Here is a 22795-nt window from a genome sequence, read left to right as displayed (position 1 = left end):
AACAAAACAATGGCTATTCTGAACACCATCACTGACGTCTTGGGCCCTCTGCCCGAGACTTTCCAAGGCCGTTTGGTGGCTTTGGTTGTTGCCTACACTGGCCTTTCACTCCTGTATATGTTATTCCTGGTCATTTACCGATTGACCTTTCATCCTCTGGCTCCCTTCCCGGGGCCTTTTCTCTGCCGTATCTCATGGCATTATCAGATGTATTTTGAAGCCATCAGGGGAGGCAAGATGCTAGAGAGGCTTCCAGGTCTTCACGAAAAATATGGTAAGATTGAACCCTCTGAGAGTTTGACTCGCACAAAATCGATTCTAACAGGAGTATAGGTCCTATCGTGAGAATCAACCCCAACGAGGTACACATCAAAGATCCTCAAGTCTTTCATGAGTAAGTATCAGATACTCACACATATCTGACTTTTCTCTTAACCTCGCGGCGTAGAATCTATGGCCAGAAGACAAAGTTCACAAAGGACCCTTTTGCCTACTCATTTGGCGTGCCAACTGCTATCAACGTGTTGCTGGACCCCATTGTTCACCGCCAGAGGCGCGAGATGCTTAACCCATCTTTCTCCAAGCGCCGTATTAACATGTTGGAAGATCTCATGTACGAGGAACTTGACAGAGTATTTGAAAAGATCACCGAGTTTGTGAACCAAGGAAGAATTATCCCAATCCAGGAGGCTTATTACTGCTATGCTGTAAGGACCGGTCCAGTTCTTGCTTTTCCCTCAACCACACTGACTGTATGTTAGGGAGATATCATCTCAAGAGTTATTTTTGGCAAGTGTCTCAATTTGATTGAGATGCCAGACTTTGCTACGGATAAAATCGAGGAGATCCGTGGCTTTACCAAAGGAGTGTGGATTTCCATTCATTTTGGTGCCATTCGTAACTTGATGATGAATATGCCTCAATGGCTTGTTAGGATGATGAACGAGTCTTGGGTGGGAATAATTGACGTGAGTAACTAGGTAGCTCGAGTGGCAGTATCCATACTAATCCAAACTCATAGTTCACTGAAGCTGAAGCATCTCAAGCCATAACGGACTATCACAAAGAGGGTCGTGAGCCAAAGTCAGCAAAAGATGAGACAATATTTGACCGTCTCCTTGATGCCAATCAAAAGAGCGAGAAAGAAAGAGGCATCAAGTCGAAATTTGGTCTCAAAGAACTAACTGATGAAGGCGTCTCACTACTGATTGCCGGCCTTGAGACGACAGCCACTACGATCACATATGCCACTTATTACTTTCACAAATATCCACATGTACAGTCTCGCATCATGGCCGAGTTGAATAGCATCAAATTGGATGAGAATGGACGCATGCCGATTCAGCAGATTGAAGCACAGCCATACTTTGTGAGTTTGATTACCCTTCAACAATTTCATAACAGACTAATCTATATGTAGGTGGGCTTCATCAAAGAGACGCTTCGCTTTTCTCATGGCATTCCCGGTCGATTAACCCGGGTTGTCCCTCGCGGTGGTTTAACTGTGCCTTCTGCTGGCAAGACCATTCCTGCTGGTTCAGTCGTCGGAATGAGTCACCTCATGATTCACATGGATCCAGATTTATTTGATTCTCCCCACGAGTTCAAGCCTGAGCGTTGGCTTGAGGACGGAGGATTAGATCACTGGCTTGTCTCGTTTTCCAAGGGTACTCGGGACTGCATCGGGAAAAAGTAAGTATCACCATCTGAGGCCTGACGACATGAAAGCTGACGTATTTAGCCTTGCGTTCACGGAGATGCATCTAATTCTTGCCAACATTTTCACGACATATGATATTGAGCTATGTCCTGGTAGTGATGAGGCCATGGTAATGACTGATCGTGCTATTGCGCGGCCTACGAGCAACTTGAGAGTCACGGCTAAGTTGAAGGCACGAACTGTATGAATAAATGCCGGTCCATGGCATCAGAAACATTAGTTCATGTGAATAATCTGGCTGGTAGCTCATCAAGCCGTTACAATGTATTCGATAGATATAGTAGTCAGGCCCAATTACCATGTCAAATAGAAATTTGATCCAAGAACCAATCATAAGCTAGGTCTATATGACTATCTCTAAAACTTTGTTTACTCCTGTTTGTCTTGTGCGTGGTTACAGTAGCGAGAGGAGATTTCGTGATAATAGCAGATAGACTGAGACGGTATGACTATCCCTCTACAAGAAAAATGGCATGGGCTTCTAGAAAATGCGTCTGTCTAGCATGAATGCGTGAGCGTTGCCGTCTGTTGAGGTTCGGAAAGCAAACCGGTCGGATGATGGTGTTTCTCACGTCAGCCCAGTTCGAGCGTATTCCTCCCTCTGGTGACGTATCAAAACAATGTTTATTGACAAGTTCCTGCAACTGTGACGTTATTAAAACGGTCCTCTGACTGGCCAGCTTTACCCGCTCCCCCCCACCAATTGCAGAGCCTCCGATCTATGCATCTAGCCCCTAGTCCATCCTTTAACTCCGAGGTGGATGCAACCATCATGCAAAGTGTAAGCCGAAAATGTCCTTCCGTATCCGTAGGATCATGGACCATTATCCCGGTCAAGCAACAAAAAGTTAGAGTCAAGGGCTGAATTGTACTTTGCAATATTCGCGCATAATATGCAGTCTTAAGCTTATCACCGATTCACACCCATGTAGTCTGACCATGGTTGGAGGAACTAGTGTTGCCGCCCGAGCTTAGTGCAAACCTTTCTCATCCATTCACTAGCTTAGGCATGTCTGGATAGACTGATAACGACCTACCTTCCTCGCTGTAGGTAGTCAAGAACCCCATGGGGTAAATGGGGCGCAGTATCTGTCGTATAGACACTCCTTGGATCGGATTCGTGAGATAGCTAGTTGTCGAGCTGCCTTCTCACAACGGCTGCCGGCAACTTATCCGGGTGATCAGTCACTTTCATTTCCTATCCATAGAGATATGGCAACTCGCTTACAATCAAGACTGCCGTCCTCATATCAGACGCAATATACACCGATACTATTGCAGTTGCAGCGAAACACGTCAGCTCCTAGTGGAACTTCTGTAAGACACCAAGGCATCCAACACCTCCTTCAACTTGAACTGTGATGATCTGCTGCTTCGCGGGCGTCGGGCGTCCGTCTCCTCACCGGTAAGTAGGTGCTTTGATCCTGCTGAAGGGGTACGGTGATGGTTGCTTGGTGTGGCCAGTAACTAGACAATCTTCGAGTTTACGGGGTCTAGAGATTCCCCCGCTCTCCCAGGTTTGTTGAAGCGTCCAGATCAAGTTTGGGCTTTACATCTATCCTCGCCGCACCTTATAGGATTCCTTTTCCCTTCACCTTTCCCAAGAGCAAGCACAAAGACTCGAGCTACACTATATAACTTAGTGGCTCAACTTCTATCTGCCTTATCTATACTCACACAAAGACACATCCCCATCCTTCAACTTTTTTATCTGGCTTTCAACATTCGCCATGGATAGCAAAGATATCATCAATCCCATCAACGGGACTTTTCTCCCTCATCTCTTACTACCACTGAGTCAACTTCTGGCATTGACTTTACCACCGTTCAAACTGCGGAAACACATTTTTGTCCCCATCATTGCTGGCCTCCTGGGTGCCACATACACTACACACTTTGCCAATACAGCCGCAGGACGCGCACTTGCTGGTGCTCACTGGACTGTTGCTCTCGGGACCTTGGAGAAGCTTCTCTTTGGAGTTCCAGAACAAGACTATTGGCGTAATGGTAAGCCTCGTCAAGAGGCTATGGCCATGTCCTTTGGTTTTGCAAAATTACGTTGGGCCCTGTCGCTACTTGCGACCCAGCGAGGCATTGGCTGGAATTTCCAAGTTAAGGGTGTTCCCTCAATGAAAGCACCTGAGAGCAAATGGCCTTTCTTGGTATATCAGTTTCAGAAATGGGCAAAGAGCTACATCCTTTCTGACTTGCTCTACACGTATTTTGATACATATCACCACTATGAAGGAATCAATATGGCCTTCATGGATCTCAGAGCCCGCACATGGTCCGGTTCTTTTCTCAATGCCTTTTGCGCTGGAGCCAAATTGTACTTCCCCATTCAGATGCACTATTGTTTTGCCTCAATTGTCTCTGTATTATTAGGCATCTGTGAGCCAAAGGCGAGTTCTCCTGCTGATTGCCGTTGAGAGTAATAAATATGCTAACAGCCAATGCAGGACTGGCCTCCGGCGTTTGGAGACATCAGCAAAGCCACAAGCGTGCGCAAGTTCTGGGGCTCCTTTTGGCATCAGTTCATCAGAAAGGTAAGTTTCCTGCGCCGGTAATGAACGAACCGCACTAACGGTCTTTTCTCAAGATCTTCGCCGGGTACAGCGACTTTCTTGCTAGGTTCCTAAACCTGAGACCTGGAACAAACTTCAACTCTTATTTCAAGCTCTATGTGTCATTCGCCATCAGCGGCATCACACACGGTCTAATGACTTATACAATGCCCGCCAATCGCTTCCATAGCTTCAATGATCGTTTTTTATCTGTTTTCACCTGTTTTGTTGGCAACGCTATGGCTATTCACTTTGAAGATATCGTTATTAATATCTACGGTAGACTCGGCGGTACCAAGAAGGTTGACAAGTTGTGGAAACGACTTGTGGGTTATACCTGGGTGATTTTGTGGTTCTGGTTCACTTGCCATTGGGGTGCCAATGCATATTTGAAAATGGGGATGACCAGTATCCCAGATATGGCATTCCCTTTTGTAGGGGATTTGATTCACAAAGTAGGACCCAATGTGTTGTCGGATAAGACAATGGCCACTGTGGTCCACCAGGTGAACCAACTTGGGTTGAATAGCTCAGCTAGAGTGTGAAAGTAGGGGAAACTGGAAACATACGCCTGCTAAGACATGCCTCTAAGTCAGGGATTAGATAGAAGATGGTTCTAAATAGTTCTGTACTTACATGACTTTGCCTACACACGGTTTTCACAGATCAGAATCCTGGGAGATATTACTATCCACGAGTTCCGTATTGTCAACATTCTGAATATCCTCAAGTAAGCCCTATAGGATCGATAAGGTGACTGGGCTTCGTGTGCTTGGCTGGCAAAGCCATAAAGTGCTTCACGTGAGAGCTTACCACTCCTTGCTCATATTCCTACATAAGTCGGCTTACTTCCTTTCCCTTTTCCCTTGCTTTTGTTCCTCTCAAGTACCAAATCACTCCTATCACAGTAACAGTCACCTATTTTCAGCCACTCTGCCCAAAACTCATCATGTCAGACACAGTTATATCACTTGTTGACTCTTCGATCTATATGCTTCATGCCGCGATCCACCATCCCTATCGTCTGGCTCTGTATATCATTGTTATTTACTTTACTCGTCGCATCCTCAATCGACTTCTGGTGCCTCCATCAATCTCTGTTGCGCCACGTATTCCCACATATCTACCCTTCGGAATCGACTTTATCATCTGGTCCACATACTACAACTCAACTAACCAAGATCTTAAGTTATGGTCAATGATCTTCCGTCGTTACGGGCGAGGAACGGCACCATATACTGCTGAGGTTGTTCTTGGTGGTGACCGTGTTATCTTCACCGCAGATCATGAGAATATCAAAGCTGTCCTGGCCACCAAATTCTCTGACTATGGCAAAGGACCAAAGTTTTATCACGACTGGAAGGAATTCTTAGGAGATTCCATCTTTGCGACTGATGGTAGGTCACTGCGTCTATTGCAACAACGACGACGGCTGCTGACCTGACTGTACAGGCCGACTCTGGCAAGATGCTCGAGGGTTGATCAAACCCTTGTTTTTGCGTCAGCGCATTGAAGACTTGGCTGTCTTTGAGAAGCACACAGTCAAATTGACTAGAATGCTCCAAGGTCCCGAGGGTCAACCTATTGACGTGGATGTGAAAGATCTTTTCTTCCGCTTTACACTCGACGTAGCCACGGACTTTCTGTTTGGGCAAGCTATAAACAGCTTGGATAACCCCAGAGAACAAGTAAGTGAATTTGTGCTGATGAGTCTCGAACCTCTGCTGATCCGATATTTCTTTGAATAAAGTTTGCGGTAGCTTTCGCAGAGATACAAAGGGTGCAGCGTCTCATCACCGTTTCTGGGCAAGTTACCTTTCCTCTTCGTTGAACATCATTTAACCATGAGTATATCAGACCTCTCCAATCATTCGTATCGTTAAAGTCATATCATTCCAGCCTCAACACTATTAACAAGTTCATGGAAGTTTTTATCTCTGAAACATTGTCCCTCGAGCGCGATGAGCTAGAAAAGCTCACGAAATCTGATCGCGGCTACACATTCCTCAGTGCTCTGGCTTTATACACACGAGATGCTAAACAGATACGGGATCAACTCGTAGCTGTACTTCTCGCTGGTCGAGACACAACGGCAGCCACTCTTTCATGGGTACTACATGAGCTTTCAGGCCATCCGGACATGGTTCGTCGCCTTCGCCAGGAAATTGCTCAACATGTCAAGCCTGGCCAGAATCCGTCGTTTGCAGAGTTGAAAGCAATGAAATATCTTCAGGCCATCCTCAATGAGACCCTTCGCATGTACCCAGCCATTCCTTTCAACATGCGAATCGCCTTAGACGACACATCGCTGCCTCGTGGTGGAGGGTCAGATGGCAATCAATTTATCTCAGTGAAGAAGGATACAATCATTGCATATACGCCACTTGTGATGATGAGGAGAAGCGACCTGTATCCAGCCACATATAGCAACGGAGACAAGTTTCCAGATCCCAATACTTTTGATCCAGAGCGTTGGCTACACCCTTCAGTATTACACACTTCTGAGAAGGACGCATCGGAGATGAAGGCCAGCGGCTTTAACAACAAAGAATGGTCACCTCGTCCTTGGACCTACATTCCTTTCAATGGCGGTCCTAGAATCTGCCTTGGGCAGCAGTTTGCTCTCACAGAGATGGGTTACACGCTTGTGCGCATCTTTCAACAATTTGCGCGAGTTGAGCGACGCATGGAACCGGATGAGATGGGTATTCTGTCGGCGAATATTGTTCTCACGCCAAAGAATGGAGTCAGGGTTGCCTTTTTCAAGGAGGAAGAAGACTGATCAGCTTGATGGAGCGATAACTTGTCAACTTGAAAGCGGATAGGATGGCAGTATGACTATGTTTAGTTCTTGGTGAAAGAAAGAATAAAAAGATGACTAAATTCTCTAAATAGTTCCGAGTCCGTTCTCATTCTAGTTCAAGTTAACTATACTTATTTAGAGGCGCAGTATAGTACAGGGAGCCTGTTCAAGTATGATAGATCCCCCACCAAACTGGCTGGTTCTTCACAGTGGCATTACAGCTCAAGTCACTAGCACCGATCTTCCCGCCTTAGCCATATTTCTCGACGACGGTGCTGATCATTCCGATGACATCCTGTCCACCCAAGTTGAGATCGGCGTTCACATTGACCGCGGTAGCCTCGATTCCGAATGCACAGGTACCCAAGGTCAACGATGCGGCTTCCAAACAACGAGACGTTTCCACAAGGTGCCAGCATCTCCCTCAATATTCTTGATAATGGTTCGGCAATCCTTAACTAAAGTAAATGCGTCGCTTGTTTCGTTGTCAAAGGTTGAATCGCCGCCTTCCTTCTTACATGAGGGGGATGTCGCATGGGTAGAAGGTGTCTGAGCCCTTGGCTGCTGTACCCCACGAGTTAAAAGTCCGTTCGGGGCTGCATACAGGAAGACGCACAACACCAGGGGTCATGATGTTCATATTGATAAGCCCTGCTAAATAGCTCTTGTCTGTCTGTCAGTATAAGTTTAGGAGAGTATACGCATGATCCAGAGTTAAGCTGGTATTCATGAGCGTCAAGAGAGGAATGTTAAACCGACTCAGCTCTCCAATATTCCCGGTGAGGCTGTTAGCTGAGACTGAGCGTGAGAGTGTTGAAGACAGTCAACGCTTTTCACTTGCTTTCTGCGATTTTATCAAATGAATCAATTTGTCAAGTTCAAATAGAAGTGCATGATTATTTTATTCTTACTACTAGTTCACTCATTTAATTGAATGAATCTGTATAGTTAGTCTCTGATTGGCCCCTCACCGAAGTGACCATAGCTCTACATACTCACCTCACACCGAGAACAAAGACCCCAGTTTCAAGACAGCTCCCTTGCCAACTTCAACCCGAGTCTGCCAAACTCCACGACCTTGCACTGCCATGGCGCTCGTGATACCTTACACGTACATCCAATGTCCGTGTTCCGACAACTCTCCCCCCGATCTCCCCCAAGCGCGTCAATCACAATCCTCCGACGAACGAACCTTTGACCCCCGCGATCCTCGCTCAAACTACAGCCTCTACCCTCTCGAGTACCTCCTCTACTGCGAAGACTGCCAGCAAATACGATGTCCGCGATGTGTGAACGAGGAGGTCGTTACATATTACTGCCCAAACTGTCTGTTTGAGGTTCCCAGTAGTAACTTGCGCAGCGACGGGAATAGGTAAACAACACAAAGACGTGGTCCAGACCAAGCCTGACTTGCGCCTCCTAGATGTACCCGAAGCTGTTACCAATGTCCCGTGTGTATCGGCCCTGTCCAGGTTATGGAAACACCCGTGGAGAGAGACCAGTCACACCCTGGCGCCGACATCCCAGGACCTCAATATGCACTGTATTGCCAGTACTGCAACTGGTCCTCCACCGAGATAGGCATCAAGTTTGACAAGCCTAACGGTATTCACTCGCAGCTCTCAAAGATAAATAATGGAGGAGATCTCAAGCTCACAGCGAAGGAACTCAAGGAGCGTCGCAAGGAGAACCCAGATGAGCCACCTCTTGCCGATAGCGATGTCGATACAGACCTTCAATATGCCAATTTGAAGTCATTCTACCAGTCGCAGCTCGCAGACACAAATGCTGCCGCGAGCGGTATATCTCCGCTTAACGACACTACTGGCTATGGATCACCCGCAGCGTCGTTGTCTCGTATCATGGCTATGTACACTGGTCACGGACATGCCCGCAAGCGCAATGGTCCTTCAGATGTGATGCGTGAAGCTCTCTCGGCAGAGGAAGGTCTCAAGTTGGCTGATCTGGATGAATCAGCTCAGATTAAGAAACTGCACCAAGAGGGGTGGGATGCTACGGCTACCAAACAGCAGAACCTCGAACAAGCAGAGGCTCAGAGATTCCAGGATGGTCTACGGCCTATCCCACATCTTCTCAGAACAAAGCGGTCTAAGCGTTGCTCTGTGTGCCGGCATATTATTTCCAAGCCAGAAAACAAGGTCACGTCAACACGGTTCAAGATCAGACTTGTCGCAAAGGCGTATATCCCTACGATCACCATCAAGCCTCTCAACCCCACAGTTGGAATAGTCCCTACGACGCAGCGGCCTCATATTCTAGAAGAGCGACCGCTCAAGCCCCTCACCCCGCATCATTACATTATAACCTTCAAGAACCCTTTGTTCGATGGAATCAAGGTCACACTTGCTACGCCGAACATTACGCCTGGCAGATTCTCCAGCAAAGTAACTATTCTGTGTCCTCAATTTGATATTGATGCAAACACAGACATGTGGGATGATGCTCTGAAGGACGATGACAGAGACAAGAAGCGGAAAGGTGAAGAGAGCAGTGGTCAGCCTGAAGCCGGTAAGATTTGGGAGCGAGGGCGCAACTGGGTCAGCATCATCTTGGAAGTGGTTCCCGCTTCACTACGACTCGACGGTCAAAAGGACAAGAGTCCATTGAAGGAGGATGAGGATATTCTAGAGATACCCATGTTTGTGAGGATGGAGTGGGAGCCTGATTCCCAACAAGACGTCGGTACAGCATCTGCAAAGGAAAAGGATGCTCAGGAGAGGAGGGAGCTGGCTTATTGGTGTGTGCTTGGAGTTGGCCGCATCAGTCACGATTGAACATAGAAAAGGCATGCATGCACATGAGACATAGATCTAGATACCCAGTAATTGGACGAAGTGAAGACATGGACGGGAAGAAGTGTTTAAGTTGTCTTGTCAAATCATACGCAGCTTGCTTGTACCATTTATCAAGCTACTTTCTTTAAGACGCCAAGCCCCTTTTTTGACCAACCAACCATTTGATGAAAAAACACTCCCAGCCCCGAATCAGGGAAAAAATAGTCATTTCTTCTATTTCATCTCGAAAGACAACGCAGACTTAGTAGTCGGCGGGACCGCTCTGAGGGAACTCGAAGTTGACGTTGCGGCCTGTCAAGCGGCGGTAGACCTCAGAATAGGTGTCGAGGCGGTAGTCAACACCACCACGCTCCTTCTCGTCGAGGATGACCTTGAGGGTCTTGGAGCCGTCCTCCTTGGTGCGGACGCGCTTGCCGACGATCTCGACGGGGTAGGTGAGATCCTCGAGGATGGCGTCGTGGACAGCAGTGAGAGTTCGCGAACGGGGGCGCTTCTGCTTCTGGGTGTTGCGGGAGCGGGCGGATCGCTTGGGGCGGGGCAAGATGCGGCGAGAAGCGAGGATCAGGACATGGCGATCAGAGAACTTCTTCTCGAGCTCACGGGTGAGACTGAGGAATATTAGTATTGAGTCTGAGGTTAGAAGAATGGGAGGATATCTTACCGCTGCTGGACGCGGTGGAAGCCCTGCAGGGAAGGGACGGGGACAAAGATGACAATAGCCTTCTTGCCGTGGCCAACCTCGATCTAGTCAAGATCCCAAGTCAGCATGCGAGCTCCAGGACGAAACCTTGGACCGCTTCCCGTCCTGTTCCACAGAAGTCAATGATACTCCGGCTGGCACATCCTCCGCCCCGACGACATTTGTTAAGCGCAGCAATCAAGTCAATTATCTCTCGAATATCGACGGGAAAAAGTGCGCGGTCGGGAGGCGGAGAGAGGCCATTGCGAGGAACAATGCAATTTCTCTCATGTGGGAACAGGATTTCTCGAAACGAGTACACAAGTTCGGAATTCTTTTGGTTCATGGTATTCTCACCTCACGGGCAGAGACGATCTGCAGAGGTCGCAGGGCAACCTTGAGGTCGGAGGTGTTGGACTCGAGGTCGAAGAGAGCCTGAGCGATGCTGGTCTCAAGCTCGGAGGGGTTCTGCCTCGAGGGGCTGTTGGGAGCGATCTTGTTAAGGGCCTGGGCGCTCATTTTGACGGCTGGTTCGACTACGTGGGATTGACGACGACGAAGTTGATGGTGTTGCTTGGGATTTTTGATAGTAACCAATTTCGAAAAAGTCGCTAAATTGGGGTTTTCAACCCTCGCTCGATTGTGGGCGGTCCGTGCGTCGGTGAGAAGCTGATGCCTGAGGCTTGGACTGAGTACACCGGGACTCACCTTGAAGTCAGTGGGTCTGGTCACCAATCGCCCAGAAGGGTAATCGACTTCACTTACACAGCGTCCCGTGTTTCGTGGCTTGACGCAATGAAAAGGAAAGTAATCCAGTTGAGAGTTACACAGCGCTTCAGAAGCATTCACTTATGAATATGCATGATTTCAAATCAACTCTTCTTGAATCTAAGACACGAAAGCCGTGTAACTACTGCAGCTCAACCACACTCACAACCACTTCAATGGTGGAAAACAGCACCGAGACGTCCGATGATGAAACAATGCATCGTTTACAACATTTCGTATCAAACAACCTGATCCTCTATCCAGTTTTTACTGTTACACATTCTAACCCTCACCGCCCTCGGGGTCCTCCTCATCCTCATCACCGAGCTGCTTATCGACATCCTGCTGCACCTTTTCACCTGTCGTGTCCCTTGCGATTTCGGCAGCCTTCATACCGCCAGCTGTGAGCCACAGGAAGTGATTTGTCTTGAACTGATCAATTTGGTTGAAGAACATGTGAAACCTGCCGTGTCTTGTTAGCCCTGTCCGACTTGTTGCATGCGTCAGTACTTACGAGTTATCCTTCTCCTCCACAGTGAAAATACGAGTGTAGATCTGCTTGTCCTTGAAGGCTTGGATCTTCTCTTCGTACTTGTCAAAGTCGATCGCTTCCTTTCCGAGCGACTCGGTAGCCTTTCGGTTGTAGTTGTGGAAGACCGGTCGCTCAAGCAAGAGTCCGAGACCGGGGGCTTTGGGGATAGCCATCTTTTGGTTCTGGTAGCTCTCGTTGATACGTTCCATGGGAGTGCCACAGCGGACGATCAAACTGGCTAGACCAACCATCTTTCGGATCTGGTGCATCATGAAACTCTGTCCGTGGACCTTGAGAGACAGCCATTCTGTGTCGTTAATGATGATGGGCTTGGGGTTGACAACGAATGACTTGATGTGTCGCTTCGCCGAGGGATCGAAGAATGATTTCTGAACAGTGTAGTTGTGAAAGTTCTTTGTGCCGTTGTACTTGTTAAGAGCCTCCTGAAGACGGTTGAGACGCTCGGTGCTGACACGGTATCGTCGCTTGGCGGCAACATAAGCTGCCTTGATGTCTCGAAGGGCGAAATCAACAGGGCCAAGCTCCCTGTTCTTGGGCTTGTGGCTCTCTAGAACAAGACCAGACTGTTGAGCCTCGGGCTCTGTGGTTTGTTCGGCAGCCTCGCCAGCGGGTGTCTCAGTAGCAGGCTTCTCCTCCGCTGGCGCGCTCTCCTCAGTCTCTTTCGCAGCCTCCTTGCGTGCAGCAACCTCTTCATCGTCCATAACGTGGACTCGCTCCAACACAGCGGCCTTGGTCTCGGGGTCTAACCGGGCCAAGATGGGCTTGATCTCCTTCTCTTCCACATCGGACCAGAAATCCTTGACGTCCTCCATTCGAGCGGCAAGCTCATCCTCGACACCATGCTCCTTGGCCAACTCAACCAGTTTTTGACCCAAGAAAGACTCGGGGTGGGGAGGCAAAAGACAGTAGCTAGGCATGAGATACTCGTACCATCTTGAGTCGCAGGTCTGGTAACAGCTGAAGGCGTTGTTTGTTCGCTGAATACCCCAAATTCGGATCTGCTCTGGTAGCTCGGCGTTGATCTTGTCCACGATATCCTCGTCCTCGATGATAAGCTTCAAACTGATGACATTGCCAGCCGCATGTACGCCCTTATCGGTTCGAGCGCATCGAACAAGACTTGACTTCTTGGGGTCGTCGGCGTTGGCCTTGGAAATAGCGCTTGCGGCGACAAATGCCTTGAATAGATCGGCCTCAATGGTCTTCTCGTTGCCATTGACCTGCATTCCCTTGTAGCCAGTGCCCGCATATCCAATCATGACAGCAACCTTTCGCTTGGGTCTTCGCTCCTCAGCAGCAATCTCATCCTTGGAGAATGGATTATTGCTCGACTCGCCATCAGCCGAATCGCCCTTCTTGTTCAGTTTGCGACGCTTGAACTCCTTAAATTCATCATTCTTCTTGCGCTTGTCGCCCTTCTCACGACTAGTATCTGGTTAGCGCCGTTGGCAACTGTACTCATTTCACCAATTGAGGTCAAGACTTACCCCCATTCTCCTCGACCCTTCTCTGATCGTCCTTTGCCTGGCTTTCTGTGGTCATGGCGCGGGTTGCGACGATTCTCAGAGCCATTGTTGTTAGAGGCTTTATTGTTGTCGCCCGAGGGACGAGACTCGTTGGCGCTGCTCGCGGCAGGAGCTTCGTTATCTGCCGCCATGTTTGCATCGGTTGCGACAAATACGAAAGGTCGAGCTGACGAGAGAGAGAAAAGTTGTAGCTATCGCGCGGCGAACACTTTTTTTAGTTTGGTTGACGACGAGATTTTCGATGCGGGTGAGTGGGGCTTCCCGTTGCGGTCCCGGCGGGGGAGCTCCATGTGGGGGGGCTACCCTGGATCTCGAGATTTCATGTAAGTGCTGTCGAAGTATCAGTTTCCATCTTTACTTCGAGTTTCTGTTCCTGCTCATAGCTTACTTGGGTGCTGATACTTGAAATTGCTTTTGATTGTTTTTGTTCTCTATGTTGAATTCAATATTCATTGTATAGTAATAGATTAAACAGAATTGATCATCCAAGATAATGCCTCTGCTATGCAAACACCAATGTCTTACGCTTATCCCGCCACAGGCTTTCATCTCAAGATTAGTAAATCTACTAGAGCCAATTTCTACATTGATAGTCTTTTAGATGATCTCAGGCCATATTTACTTAAAGTATGGCGAGGCACAGAATGGTGGTGCGAATGTCGAAAGAATGTAAGAGACGTAGCATAGATAGCAGTCTGCATTTTATACATTGAAACATAACTTCAGTCACAATGCTGATTAAATGCAGAAAATGACACAGCTCATTTTGCAAGATGTTGGCATTATTACGGTCAGATGTAGTTAGTGGTTTACTGCTGAGTTCTTCACTGGGATACAACCCGACCATTATCAATGGTTCGGACCATAGGAGGAAGCAGTGCTTGGCAACGTATGTTTGTAAACGTAATGTTATTCACACGAATGGGCGACTTGCTGTTACGAGAGGGACTTAGTGGTGGCAGACACATTCACTGATTTGGTCATTACAACTGGTCAAAATTCATTTCATTCCCAACTTCTATCGTACAAATCCATTCGCTATCCAATAAACGCTTTCACGCTCTCATAACTCGTTTAATAGTTGGAGCTTCGACCAGTGTCAGAAGGGAGACCCTCCTCATCACCAGGCTCCTGGTATGTACCACTGGGCTGGGCAGCACCTCGGGTACGCTCCTCGATAATGTTGCTTTCGTCGATAGCATCCTTATCATCACGCTCTATTGTTGTGTCAGAGAGAGAGCCCCAGTAAAGAAACGGATTTAGACATACCAAGCTGAGCATCAGTGTCGGCCTGCTCTCCGTCGATGGGATCCTCAACTCGATCTGAGTCGGACTGAACTGGGATGGGCTGTTCCTTCTCACCAGGGCGAGAGACGTAAGAGTCGTCCTGGAACTCGGCGGAGGGGGCATCTTGAAGGCTGTCGGAAGACATGATGAAAGTTGTTGGTGGAGTGTGAGAAGTGGTTGTGGTGTTAGTGGTGAGTTGTAGATGAGAGTGAATACTGAGTGAAGGTGAGAATATACTTTCTTCTCACTCGAGAAGATAACTCTTCTTATAGATTTCGTTTCTGCTCTTCAACTGAAACATCCATTCTCACCAAAAACCACTATTCCGTCATGGCCCGCAAACAAAAGCATCTATCCATGACGACATTGACGGATAACCACTTCAATGAATCATCTCCTCAGGACCAACGACACGGCTTGGTACTAGCCTTGCTGCAAGCACTTAACAGCCCGATCCTAGTGCCCCTGATCCCTTAATTGAAAACCTCGATCCGAGAGGTTAATCTCTAGATCAATCGTCGCGTGGCTGGGCGATTGTGATGCAAGTGGCAAGCAACTAACCGCGACCGATTCGCGATTTACATGATCTCGACGCGTTAAGTGGTTTATTTCAACTGCAGTGGAGTTCGATCTTGAGTTTCGTTAATGAGACAACGGGAGAGTTGCATCAACGATCGATGATGCTGAGGCATTGCTAGCCTTTGAATCGAGGTCAGTGCTTCAAGGGATAGATGATCCGCGGTGGAGTTTGAAGGGGAGATTGGCGGAAGAAGCAAATTAAAGACGGAATCTGATGTTGCTATCCGTGAATTCGGGATGTGATTAGATCATAGATGAAGTCATGTTTGTTGTGACGATATCAGGGAGCTAGCCAATGTCGATAGCAGCTTGTCATCTAGGAACCATCAGCTGAGGCTGAACTAGCGTCCAAGCTTCAAGAAGTCAAGGGCGTCATAAACACCAAAAAAACCACATGTCACAATAGATAGTAACCAAGGAATATAAAATGCAAAAAGAAACTCTTTGATGAGACTGGGACTCGAACCCAGGAGGATTGCTCCACCAGGAAATTGGTGTTAAGGTTAACCTTAACCTGGCGCCATAACCAACTCGGCCATCTCACCGAGGCTGTTGATAGAGTCTCAAATGTTAATACCATATTATACACTCATTATGCATGCATAGGTATTTGAGCTTCACGAAGCATATCAGAGGGTCGTGATCGCGTCAAAATGCACGTCAAATCGATCATCGTCGATACTTGATGGAAAGGTTGCAGTGAGGCATGGATTCTCTGACCGTGTCACATTCCAATCTGAGCAACTTATGCCGAGTCCTCCGCTAATTGTGATGATACGCATCATCATCACCAATTCATGCACAATTCACATATTCACCGCTGAAGCATCAACAGTCTACATTGCGCAAGAGTCGGGACAGACCCGACCTCAAGATTGCGCCCAGCTCAGTCTACGATGCAAAAGATCCTGATCTTGATTCCTCATCCATCTGCTATTATGACGAGAATCAGATATCATCTCCCTTGCAAAACCTTCTAGCTGCATATTTGTGCCCGTTGGGCAGAGTCAGAAACACCAACGAGGCAGCATGTTTTGCTTTGTTTCCGAATTTCGCCACACCGCCGTAGAATGTCGCGATGCTCTCTGAAACAAGATTGCAGCGCGCGCCTAGAAGGACAAGGCAGGTAAGTAGGGAGCCTGTGGCTGAGGGCATCTATGGAAGCTGGTAGGGGCCTGTACGTGTACGGCTTCTATAGATGGTCTTGCATGGGCACACCCTGCGATCTGTGCGAAACACATGCATTCGAGTGGAAGAAAAAGTTCCGAGCCTGGTCAGTGGTGAGCTAGGATATGACGATCCTCCATCATGACACGCCAATAATTGACTGTCGGTGTCGCAGAGTCGTGGATTGCAAGAACTAAGAAGAATGAGAGAGACGATGAACCAAGACCAAAACAGAAGCTTGGTCATGTAAAGGGGGCAACGTGAGTTCAAAAGGGTTCCCCCAGTAGCAAGAATCATGGCATCTCCAAATTCCATTTGCCAACCATGGGATTATGGTTCAGCGCCATGGTCATGCCTCTGATGATGTGCTCAGGCAGCAAAGTGAGCAACAAGGTCTCGACTTGGCTATATGATCAAACATTAACTATGAGCCAATGCCAGCAAGAAAACAAAGTTAAGAAGTCGAAAGATACGGAGGCCTCGGATCAAAAGAATTCCCCCTTTTCTTGCGTGATTGTTGATTAAGTGATGGTTTATCAGGGTTGAGTGGTTGATAAGCTGCCAGGGTGAAGATGAGTCGACTCGGAACTCGGGATGGCGAAAGATTCGTGATGACAAAGATAGTGACATGGGACCGAGAAGAGGTCGATTGACATGGCAAAATCACATCATCTCAGGCGATATATTCCAGAACAGTAAACGGTCTTACTGGAACTTGTCGAGGCGCATAATATCTGCATTGATGAGTCTGCGGTATGAGTTTATCGTACATACATCGTGGCTGTCTGTGGCGTATATGCAAGATGGACAACGGCCTATTAAAGAACAGAGTTAAAAGAATGATCAGCTGCAGGCTTCAATTCAAAAGAGGGGCAGCAGCAAAGTAAAAAGGAAGCCCAGTCTGCCAGTCTAGGAGAAAAGAAGACGGAAAAAAGAGGAGACTTGAGAAGAGAATTCTGACGATGGGGTCTTGTTATGTAACAGAGAAGAGGATACGGCGGCACTCGAGGATCCATTTTCTTTTTCATCTGCCGTCAACACCGAAAATTCAATGTAAGTCAACGTGAAGTGGATTATCGTATTCAAGCAAGAGACCACCATGGGCCAGTCCAGTCCAGTCTAGCCAGTGCCGTCCTTATTGCAGAAGGAGTTTTTCTCTGAGGGTCTCAAAGGGTCCAAGTCTAAAATCAGTCATGCCCCGTCCACGCCCCGTTCTGGTGCATGACCTGGTAGAAGCCAAGTTGCGAGAGCGTCAGATACCTTGATAATGCTGTGAGACGTCGTGCCTTGCCCCTGACATGAGATTGATATTGAAATGTTCAAATTCCATATCAATTCTCATGGCGATGCTTCAGTGGCGAATGTCATCAACTTTGTATCGCTCAGCAGAGCCGCCATCTTGACTTATACCGACCGAGTGCCGTGTCTCAGACCCACTTTTATGAGATCGGCCGCTGATAACGCCATTTCGGTCCCAAATTTGAAAGAGGTTCTGAGAGATGATTGAACAGAATCAACCAGGCAAGACGCCTCCAGGGCTCAAATCAGTGCGGGAAAAGCTGACAGGGGGGTACATGTTATCTGGAATGGAAAGAAGGATGCGGTCGCACAAAAGGATGAGAAGAGGAAGCTGAAAGATAACAGAACGATAGAGAGTGTCGGGGTGATATGATAGGGAATAGCACTGATATGAATGAATTGTTAGTCGATATCTAGAACTTCAATTGGTCGACAGTCAAAAGTCGAGGTTGTAGTGAAAGACCCTCTTTCCCTGTCATTCCCCCGCCATTTGGCCAGACTTGCCAGACAATTGGGTTGGGTGTTGGTCAAAAAGATTTCTGGCACGAGTCGACTCAGCTTAGACGGAAAGGAGGGGGCCCTCCCCGACGACCCGAACCATCTTTCTCTCATCAAGGTTGGCCAACAAACGTCACACTCGATTGGGTCTCTTACACTTTTCACACCAAACAAGCCACTCGTTACCTTTACGTACTGTACTGTACAATCAGCCATCTCGAATCCTCTCGACAACCTTCGGAGACAAAAGAACAAATCACGTCCTGTCTCACCTCCTTCCACAATCCAATTAGCGTCCTCTGGAACCAAGCACAATCGGCATAGGTAGTCTTGTCTTGTCTTGTCGTACCGCCTCTTGACCGGGGGTCTAAGCTCGTGCTGCCGTTGGTACATAGCACGCCATCCACCAGTCACTTTGCCTCAGATCCCTTCTGCCACTCTTCCCCGGATCAAGGCCCGCGAGTTACGATATCTCACCTTCTCATCGCGCGACTCCAATTTCCCACCCCCAGGCCCGGCCCTTGCTTGTGTTTTACCTACACTCTGGTACTACATACATACTCCTGTGCCTCTGAGTCTGCGCCTGCGCCATGGAAAGCCCCTCGCTCGTCAACGGCCATCGGCCCTCCTCCGATCCCTCTGTCGCAACCCCCGGTGCTTCAACTCTTCTTCATTCCTCTATACCTACTTCATCTTTTGATTCGCAACCTACTTCGGATACAATAACAAATCCCACACATCGCCATGCTTCTGCGCCGTCCACAGAACTTGACTCATCCTCACCCCTTCCTCCTACAAACGGCCACTCTTTGAAAGTCTCCGACATCGACTCCGAACACCTCGACGACAACTCTTCCCAACAACCCTCCAAAAACAATTGCGATAGACAACGATCCGATCAAGAAATCAACCCACGTCTCGTCAAGATGCCTTCCGAATTGGTCAGCAAGACCGTCAGCCCGTTCCTCAAGGAACATATTCCTGGCCTCTATGCACCCTTTGGCAAGGCAAAGACAGCCATGCCTCTATCTCCAAATCCCAACAATACCACTGCGATTCGAAAGAGAGATCCCAACAGCAAGTTTTGCTATCGTCACCGACCCGACTCGAAATGTCGACGCGCCGCCGACGAGACCAAGATGGGTTTTATCCAAACTGTAAGTCCAGTTCCCCCAACCTCAACCACTTAAGCCACTTCGGCTTGTCGTGGCTCTTAGTAAAATACCCTGATAGGTTATGCTGACATTCACGAAGGAACTCAACAGTCTTTCATCCGCAGACCAAGAAGCCATTACTCACGTCTGGTCTCTCTTTTCTGCTGCCCCATCAAAACATCGTGAGTTGATGCTACAGGGCATCATTACACAATGCTGCTTCCCTCAACTCTCTACTGTATCACGCGAGGTACAAGAACAACTAAAGATCGACTTTCTTGCCGCTCTTCCTACCGAACTTTCCTACAAGATCCTATCATATCTCGACACAGTCTCTCTCTGCAAGGCCGCTCAAGTCAGCCGTAGATGGAGAAACCTCGCCGACGACGACGTGGTATGGCACCGCATGTGCGAACAACACATTGATCGCAAATGTACCAAGTGCGGTTGGGGTCTACCTCTTCTCGAGAAGAAAAAATTGACGGCGTGGAGCCGCCATCAACAAGTTCACCGACAACCGAATGCCGCCGACGTGGTAGAGATCGTCGACGAGGCTGAGACACAATCGAGCGATTCACGAAAACGACAAGCCGAAGACGAACACCATCATGATGATCGAGTTGCCAAACGCTCTCGTGTGAGCAACGGAGAAAAGTCAAGACAACAGCTGGAACAAGAACGCAAATTTCGACCATGGAAAGACGTTTATCGCGATCGTTTCAAGGTGGGGTACAACTGGAAGACTGGTCGTTGCTCCATCAAGACCTTCAAAGGTCATGAGAATGGCGTTACTTGTCTCCAGTTTGACGACAACATCCTTGCAACCGGCTCCTATGATACGACTATCAAGATTTGGAACATCGAGACAGGAGAAGTTATGCGCACGCTCCGAGGACACACTTCGGCAGTTCGCACTCTTCAATTTGACGATTCCAAGTTGATTAGCGGCAGCTTTGACAAGACCATCAAGATTTGGAACTGGCAAACAGGAGAGTGTTTGAACACACTCCAATGCCATACCGAGGGTGTATTGTCAGTCCACTACGATGGATGTACTCTGGCATCCGGCTCCATCGACAAGACCGTCAAGGTGTTCAGCTTTGATACCAAGCAGACATTCTGTCTTCGAGGTCATACTGACTGGGTCAACCACGTGCGAATTGACTCGCCCTCGCGTGTCATCTTTTCGGCATCGGATGATCTCTCGGTCAAGCTTTGGGACATCGACTCAAAGCAGTGTATCAAGACATTCCTTGGCCATGTTGGCCAGGTCCAGCAAGTTCTCCTGATGCCTGCTGACTTTGAGCCTGATGAGGTGCCTCAACTGGACACCACAGACACTGCATCCGTATCCAGTGGTCGAAGTAACAGCCCCCCTGCAGCGACTGCCGAGCAGCCTGTCGATGCTCGGGCGGCTTATGGCTCGGGTTTCACATCCGACCCCGACCGTCCGCTGCCCCCGCGCTACATGCTCACTGGTGGACTGGACAACACGGTCCGTTTGTGGGACACTACCACTGGCAAGTGCATCCGCAGCATGTTTGGTCATGTTGAGGGCATCTGGGGCCTTGTTGGTGACACTCTTCGTGTGGTCACAGGGGCTAATGACTCCATGACCAAGATCTGGGAACCTCGCTCTGGAAAGTGTGAGCGGAGCTTCACTGGCCATGCTGGCCCAGTCACCTGTGTCGGTTTGAGTGACAGCCGCATGGCAAGTGGCAGTGAAGATGGCGAGGTGCGGTTGTACAGCTTTGAAGGAGAGCGTGTCGAAGAGCGCGGTACTCCTTCTTAAGCACCATCTACAACGAGACTTCATCACTAGATGACATTCCAAGATACCAAACAGCGTCTAACGCAAAAAGCCACATGTGGCACAACTCGTTTTCTATCTTCTTTTTTCTGACCAAGTCTGGTCTTCAACAATATCAAAGGGTAGCGGGAGTATTTACAACGCGACGGGCAGTCGCTTTTCACGGGAATTGGGGTGCATTTATAGGGGTTTGGGGAACGGATAAGTTTTCAGGTTATCTGTACTGCGTCAACGGTCAAAAGTCCCTGGGAGTTCTAGGTTTGGGATTGTTACAACACGGCGCTTTAATGGCGAATTCTTTCACAAGAAGTATGATGATGGCATCAACAATGAGTTTGGCAGGGGATGAGTTATATAGGCTAGTGATGAGCTTAACCTCCAGACTAGAACGAAGTGGAAAATTATCGATCAAAACGTGTCTTCTTGTAAGGTGAACGGGTGAAATTGGTCTCCTTGCACCAAAGTAGTTTGCTGGAGCTCTAATGACCCATGTTGCCTCATCACCATCAACCCCTGGTTTCTGATTCACGTATACAAAATCACTAAATACTTAACTCCATCTTAACAAATAATATGGCTGAGTGCAGCCATAAGTAATCTCCATAATTTTACTAGGCCATAGTCTGATGCAATGAAAGATACAATCTGGTGGTGTATCTGTAAGATGAGCACATTCGCATAAAGCTGAGCCCAGGATGCACGCTGTCCAAGACCACATGGACTTACCGTTTTGTTTTATATAAAAGCTATGACGTAAAGGCCGAAAATCGGAACGATACTCTATTGTAGAGCTATGACGAACGGATATAAACACCTCGCAAGTGATGCAGGCCTCTATGATTAGAGACATAGGATGAGATGAAGTTGAGCATCACCCTCGACTGATTCACGGACCTGAATGCAACTACTTGTGATAGGTATAATCTGCTTAACTGTATATGAAAAGGAGACATTGCCAATTCGGAGTTCCAAGGACATCCCCTAATGGCTGTTTAATGCATGATATTATGGCAATGATGAGCCCAACGGCTTTTGTTGCGTATCATATGTCATTAAGGGACTACAGTTTAAAGCTAAATGCTCCTCAAGCGCCGGTGCAGTCTATCTGATACGATTTTGTAGAGTAGGAGTGATGTACAGACGACAATAGAATCATATATCACAAAACATATTCATCGTTAAGCACTATACCATTGAAAGCATTGGCAATATATCTCAAGTCCATACCAAAGATGCTGTATAACTCTAGCTAATAAAGACCGTTTGCATACATGCTAGTGCCCATCTTGAAGAAGAATGTTCATTCATGTGTCCACCCGTCTGCATACCCACCTCCGCTATTGTATCTCTTTGACTCTTCCCGCCGGTGTCAACAAAGTGAAGCATTGTTGCTCTTGCAAACGACTTTTCTCCTTTTGATCGGTAATAAAACATCACGCAAACTGCGATGAGTCTCGAAATCTGAGATACTATAACCTCGAATATTGGTAGTGTTCTTGGATTTCGTATTCCTTGTCGCTATTGTTGCTATTTGAACGAAGTGGTTAGTGTTCTTCCTCCTCCTCCTCCTCC

General features: G+C 48.0%; 7 protein-coding genes across 7 annotated transcripts; 4 read left to right on the top strand and 3 right to left on the bottom strand.

The window, feature by feature from the left end:
- Nucleotides 1–9: 9 nt before the first annotated feature.
- Nucleotides 10–1907, top strand: FTJAE_6026 (cytochrome P450 monooxygenase; the record flags this gene model as incomplete). The annotated part of the gene is made up of 7 exons (XM_037352597.1): nt 10–274; nt 334–394; nt 449–707; nt 762–968; nt 1022–1369; nt 1421–1692; nt 1742–1907. The coding sequence occupies 7 exons, from the start codon at nt 10–12 to the stop codon at nt 1905–1907; spliced, it is 1578 nt and encodes a 525-aa protein (XP_037206867.1).
- Nucleotides 1908–3450: 1543 nt separating this feature from the next.
- FTJAE_6025 (cytochrome P450 monooxygenase alkane hydroxylase) lies at nt 3451–7066 on the top strand (the record flags this gene model as incomplete). Its single annotated transcript, XM_037352596.1, has 7 exons — nt 3451–4095; nt 4171–4266; nt 4320–4610; nt 4950–5014; nt 5125–5681; nt 5737–5972; nt 6203–7066. The coding sequence occupies 7 exons, from the start codon at nt 3451–3453 to the stop codon at nt 7064–7066; spliced, it is 2754 nt and encodes a 917-aa protein (XP_037206866.1).
- A 193-nt stretch (nt 7067–7259) lies between these two features.
- FTJAE_6024 (dynactin arp1 p62 subunit RO-2) lies at nt 7260–9882 on the top strand (the record flags this gene model as incomplete). The annotated part of the gene is made up of 3 exons (XM_037352595.1): nt 7260–7550; nt 8098–8459; nt 8511–9882. The coding sequence occupies 3 exons, from the start codon at nt 7260–7262 to the stop codon at nt 9880–9882; spliced, it is 2025 nt and encodes a 674-aa protein (XP_037206865.1).
- Nucleotides 9883–10144: 262 nt separating this feature from the next.
- On the bottom strand, nt 10145–11101 carry FTJAE_6023 (40s ribosomal s7; the record flags this gene model as incomplete). The annotated part of the gene is made up of 3 exons (XM_037352594.1): nt 10145–10511; nt 10565–10647; nt 10940–11101. The coding sequence occupies 3 exons, from the start codon at nt 11099–11101 to the stop codon at nt 10145–10147; spliced, it is 612 nt and encodes a 203-aa protein (XP_037206864.1).
- A 531-nt stretch (nt 11102–11632) lies between these two features.
- FTJAE_6022 (tRNA pseudouridine38-40 synthase) lies at nt 11633–13560 on the bottom strand (the record flags this gene model as incomplete). Its single annotated transcript, XM_037352593.1, has 3 exons — nt 11633–11813; nt 11865–13328; nt 13391–13560. The coding sequence occupies 3 exons, from the start codon at nt 13558–13560 to the stop codon at nt 11633–11635; spliced, it is 1815 nt and encodes a 604-aa protein (XP_037206863.1).
- Nucleotides 13561–14503: 943 nt separating this feature from the next.
- Nucleotides 14504–14861, bottom strand: FTJAE_6021 (uncharacterized protein; the record flags this gene model as incomplete). Its single annotated transcript, XM_037352592.1, has 2 exons — nt 14504–14646; nt 14699–14861. 2 exons carry the CDS (start codon nt 14859–14861, stop codon nt 14504–14506), a joined length of 306 nt encoding a protein of 101 aa, XP_037206862.1.
- Nucleotides 14862–18849: 3988 nt separating this feature from the next.
- FTJAE_6020 (f-box and WD-40 domain protein) lies at nt 18850–21205 on the top strand (the record flags this gene model as incomplete). The annotated part of the gene is made up of 2 exons (XM_037352591.1): nt 18850–19416; nt 19493–21205. The coding sequence occupies 2 exons, from the start codon at nt 18850–18852 to the stop codon at nt 21203–21205; spliced, it is 2280 nt and encodes a 759-aa protein (XP_037206861.1).
- Nucleotides 21206–22795: the final 1590 nt, after the last annotated feature.

Source organism: Fusarium tjaetaba, assembly GCF_013396195.1.
Source record: "Fusarium tjaetaba strain NRRL 66243 chromosome Unknown NRRL66243_c0000116, whole genome shotgun sequence".
Taxonomy (NCBI): Eukaryota; Fungi; Ascomycota; class Sordariomycetes; order Hypocreales; family Nectriaceae; genus Fusarium; species Fusarium tjaetaba.
This window is presented reverse-complemented; position numbering and strand designations above follow the sequence as displayed.